At 38.6% G+C, this 4,984-nt stretch overlaps 1 protein-coding gene across 2 annotated transcripts; it reads right to left on the bottom strand.

Moving 5' to 3' along the window:
- Window positions 1-2,220: 2,220 nt before the first annotated feature.
- LOC113464744 (uncharacterized) lies at window positions 2,221-4,899 on the bottom strand. Of its 2 annotated transcripts, none has more exons than XR_003389601.1 (2): window positions 4,356-4,899; window positions 2,221-2,532 (listed from the first exon to the last, which is right to left on the bottom strand). XR_003389601.1 is itself a non-coding variant. In XM_026816314.1 (2 exons), the coding sequence occupies exons 1-2, from the start codon at window positions 4,602-4,604 to the stop codon at window positions 3,677-3,679; spliced, it is 375 nt and encodes a 124-aa protein (XP_026672115.1). In that variant the 5' UTR covers window positions 4,605-4,899; the 3' UTR covers window positions 3,222-3,676. The 2 variants fall into 2 exon arrangements, 1 of the variants encoding a protein (XP_026672115.1); XM_026816314.1 differs by lacking the exon at window positions 2,221-2,532 and adding an exon at window positions 3,222-3,802.
- Between the last annotated feature and the right edge of the window lie 85 nt (window positions 4,900-4,984).

The following is a 4,984-nucleotide window of genomic DNA, read 5'->3' as shown; positions in this document are numbered from 1 at the left end:
GGATTAACCTTGATCCTTCCACGCGTGTCTCGTTCCGACGATCTCCGCGAGGAAAGGTCGGCCATGAGTAAAAGAGATGAATGGGAAAACGGAAAGAAACAGATGAACGTGAAAGGAACAGAATTGGCTATTAACGTCCGTTTGTTGATTCATACTGTAAAAAAATGAATCGACAAAACAGTCCGAGATAACTTCGATCGTAGCTACGGGCATAGATAAGGGATGTTAGCAGCAAACGTTCGATAAAAGTTGCTATATTTATATAATCGTGTTAGCTAAAAATTGCAACTTTCGACATCCACGTCGACTAATCGTAAATATTAAAATAACCAACAAGTAATTCCGTTTTTAGTAAAGATTCGATATTCAAATCCATGCAAGACGTATTTTAACTCAATAATTTTTGTCGTTTCTGATAATGAAGATAAGTAAAAAAAATAGAAATTTTGAAGCGTATCGTTTACTGAAGAACGGATTGACTAACGTATATGTAGATTGTAAACAAAAGGCGTCGCATTGGATAATGGATGTGCATAATTTATTGCAGTCATTGTATCTATGCAAATCTTTCTAATAAGCCGTGAATCCTTCCACGGAAGGACGGACAGTGAAAAAAAAGGTGCAGAACCGTAACGAGGGAATTGGGTCAATGGCAGATGGATATCATAAGGAAACTTATCAGAATTTTATGCAAAATGAAATCTAGATAGAAGTTTCCCTTAAAAAAACAACAATATGCATGTCACTTAGTCAATACATAAATAATATAATTAATAATATGGATATCACTGCATGTTCCTAGATATTATAGGAACGTTTTTGGATATAATGAAAATTTTCCAAATCATCTGTAAATACAATTTTATTTCACAAATGAATATAAAATCTATGTATATGTATAGTGCATAAAGTCTACTTATCATAAGGAGAGTGGAAACCAGTGGAGATGTTCGATAGTCAGGAAATGTCTTGTCGCAATCGTGAACCCTCGAGAGTACGGCTCGTTGCGACGGCATTCTTGTCCTCGCCGCTTCTGGTATTTGAATCGCAAATGGAACGACCGCTTTGCTCGGGTTAGACCGCCGCGTCGCGGGTTTCTGTGTCAAGGATACGGACTTTCGGTTAGAAAACCAGAGCCGGTTCGTCTTCTATGATGAGCCGAAATTCCCACCCCGTCCCTCACTCAGGAGCCACCGAGTTACGACCTCGTCCAGTTCTCATTTTATTATCGAAGAAATGTCAAAGTAGAAAAGTGAAGTCGGATGAATTCGATGTTATTCCGATAGATTTTCCATTTTTCCATTTACTGAGTTTTCTATTATACTCCTAAAGTATTATAAAAAAAAATCTGTCGAAATTTCACAATTAAAAATGCAAGGAATTAGATAAAAAGCAAAGCAAGTTTATAAATTAGTCTGAATTCCATTCTGTTCCTCACACAGGAGGCACCGAATTACATGTTCGTCCAGTCTTCATTTTATTATTAAAGTACAAAATGATGAAGTGCAAGAGTGAAGTTGAATGAATTTAATGTTATTTGAATAGGTTTTCCATCTTTCCATTTATTAAGCTTCTTACTGTATTGGCGAAATATTTTAAAAACAATTTGTATCTGTCGAAATTCCACAATTAAAAATACAAGGAATTAGATAAGAAGCAAAGCACGTTTTTAAAGTAGTAAGACTGTTGGCGATAAAAAGTTGGCGATAAAAAAGTTCCTTGTTTGGCATTTCAAGTACTCATCAAGAAATAATTTACAGTTTGATAAGCGTTCGAACGAGAATTCAAATCAATGGGAACGTGCATACGTGTGTCATGTCAAACGTTCTTGTCAGCGAAAGAAGCCTGTCGGACGATTCGTCAGCGTTACGATGATAGCTTGATTTCGCGGCCGCTCGGTCAGATAGAAGGTAACGTTTAACGGTGAACTTTTGCAAGGTTTCCGCTCCTTGACTCGGTCCTTGCTTACCGAACGCGTTCTGACCGTTCCCGATAACCCATTTCTCAATAAGAAATTATCGCGGATGAAAAAAGAACCTCGTGGACGGATAATGCTTGAAAAAATTCCGTTCAGAATATTCAGAGCGGATAAACGAGGCGCCAAGGCATTCACTGTGTACTTGACACTCGTTGGCAGAGCTCTGACAAAACTTAATCCAAGAAAAAATGAAATGTAGGAACGTATACAGCNTAATAGTAATGGTAGTAGTAATATATTTATTGATTCTCTCACGAGGTTACAAGTAATTATATAATTAATTATGCAAACGAATTGTGGAATTAATTACGGTCACAGTTTAATAGCTTCCCGTGCTTTCAATGCAAGTTATTAGATGTCCACTAATGTGTAAAGATGAAATTTCTCCATGATATTCAAGGCCTCCAAGTAGTTCGAATCTGAAGGTTGCTCGTTTAATGTTGTTCGCGATCGAACGATTCCAAAGCCGGAAGTAATTAACTCGGTTTTTTAATGACGCACGCACCTTCACGCACGTGTGCAATGATATCGACCAAGGCGAATACTAGAGAGAACTGAAACAGAGTTAATAAACTTCTCATGTAACCGATGTAGATTAGGCTCGTGTCGTTTAGTAGATTATCAATATATTAACAATTGTATCAGTTTGCCAATGAAACACAATAAAATTGGATGTGGAAGATAATATATACAGGCCTCTGATAAAAGAGACAACTTCAAGGTTTGGACTTGATTGAGAATGCCAATTCATCTTCCTTTAGCAATTAATATCTTCAATATCTTAAAACAATGATTAGACTCTAAACTTTGAATGGAATGGAATCATTGAACAATAGGAAACAGGATTGGTGTGTAACAAATCAACATTGGTACCAGCGAGCTTTTACATTTTTCTCTATACATACACAGCATACAACCTAATCATAATACAAATAATTACATAGAAATAAAAATTAGACTAAGAATATGAATAGAAATTTTGAAAAGAATAGTTTATTGGATTTATATTTTATTATTTTTTGTACTATTATCATTTTTAATTTTACAAATGTAAAGAAGATACAAAATCATTTCAGAAGTAGAATTACAGATTTTACTTGCAGGAGTCCAATATTAATTAACGTGATGTCTGGGCTTGTGACTTATTGATGCAATTTCTTTAATATTTCGTATAAGATTCATTAAATNTTTGAACTCTTTTTATTTGATTCTAATTCCATCTAGTTTTGCTTAAAAATAGTCCAAAAGATGAAGGTTGAATTCGCTAGACTGGCTTCATCGAAATAAATGATGACAGGATTATTTCTCTTCTTCTTTATCGAACAATTTGATTCAATTTGAAACTTGGAATTTTTAACAAATTCTGAGAAAGCAACAGTTAATTTATTTTAAATCAATTTGGAGAACAGGAAATAGAATTGCTGAAATTATTTAAATCGCATTCTATTCGATTCTAATTCCATCTGATTCCGCCGCAGTGTTTCGCTGACTGTAGGCTCGGTTTGCAATAACGTCATCAAGCTTGAAAACGATCCGGCGAATAAAAATATATTGAGGAACGCACGAAACCCGAGTTAATTAAACGCGAGTCGCGAGATGACCATAGAGAACCGAGGCTCGTATTATAGGTCGATTAAGAGTCAGCTTCGAGCCGAGCTCAGCACGATGATACTTTTCAAGTAACCTTGCCGTCATTATCTAACCAGGAAACGTCCTATTGACTAATATTGTTTGCGATACCATTATTATATCATCGCCGAGGTGGTCATTATTGCGCAACGTCTTACACGCAGATCCTAACAGAAGATTCCAGTTTCGGCTCACCTTTGATAACAATCAAGAGTAATATCGCAAACATTACAAAATGAATAAACTGTCTTAGAGAATGATTGAGCCTGAATCTCTAGTTTGATATTTAAGTCACTGTACAATAATCGAATATGCAGCAATGTTTATAAAAAATTAGTGGGGGTTTCAACTTTAAAGAAAAAGAATTTAGAAATTGTTTTAAAAAATGATTGAGTTAGAATCTGCAGTTTCATGTACGAGTGTACAAGTTACATAAGAATCGAATATATAAAGTATTTAAAAAAGACAGGAAAGATTTTATAAATATTATAACAAAAATTGAGTCAGGTGTCTATCGCGCATTAACAGCTATTGGTACGTCCGGGCCATTTACCACTAACCCGCGCGCGCCCCACTCCGTCGATCGGCAGTGGGTGATTTCCGCTTTTCCATCGGTCCCGTTGAATGCCAAGAACGCCGCGTTCGTTCGATCTCGCGCGCGGATTGCCCGTGACCCCGGCTGCACTTTCCGCGCTCAACCCCCGGCGGCCGCCGCGCGCGGGGAAGGAAAATTACGATCTCGCCTCACCTTCGCCTCGCCACGGTTCGGTTCGGTTCGCTCGCCGGCAATGCCAGCCAACGACCTTGGCCTTGCCCGAATAAGACTCGGCCTTGGCTGCTGGCGGACGATCGATGCGCGACCGTCACCGCCAGCCGCTGCGATGCAACACGCTCGTAGTGCTGCAGCCAAGCCGGGGGAACTGGATACGTATTGTAAGCAACTAAGTACGCGAACGGACTCTGTTCTCGTTCTCACGTGTTCCCGGTTTAGACGCATCGCGTGCGTCGCCGTTCGACCGACGACGACGACGACGTTGCGGTCGCATCACGAAATCCGTGTCACGCGTCCCGACGCAACGGTGCTGGGGTCTTCTGGTTTTAGAGATCCACGCCCCGCGTCCACACGATTTCGTCGCTTTGTGCAAGCTCCCTACGTGACTCATCGCGCGTCGCTGGCATCGCACCTCGCGAATTCGCTGCCAACAGTATCCTCTTCTTAACAAAACGATCTAATAGGTAGATGAATACTGGCACAAGGTCTTAAATAATATACACTACAGGAATATAAGGATACATTTATTCAATAAAACACAAAAGATTTCTTAAGGATGTATTGGCTATACAGTCAATCTCAAAAGTTTATGTACTTTAGAAAAA

This window comes from Ceratina calcarata, unplaced genomic scaffold (genome assembly GCF_001652005.2).
Source record: "Ceratina calcarata isolate Rehan_Ccalc_2016 unplaced genomic scaffold, ASM165200v1 scaffold514, whole genome shotgun sequence".
Classification (NCBI taxonomy): domain Eukaryota; kingdom Metazoa; phylum Arthropoda; class Insecta; order Hymenoptera; family Apidae; genus Ceratina; species Ceratina calcarata.
The sequence above is the reverse complement of the archived record's forward strand: the minus strand, read 5'-3'. Positions and strand labels throughout refer to the sequence as shown.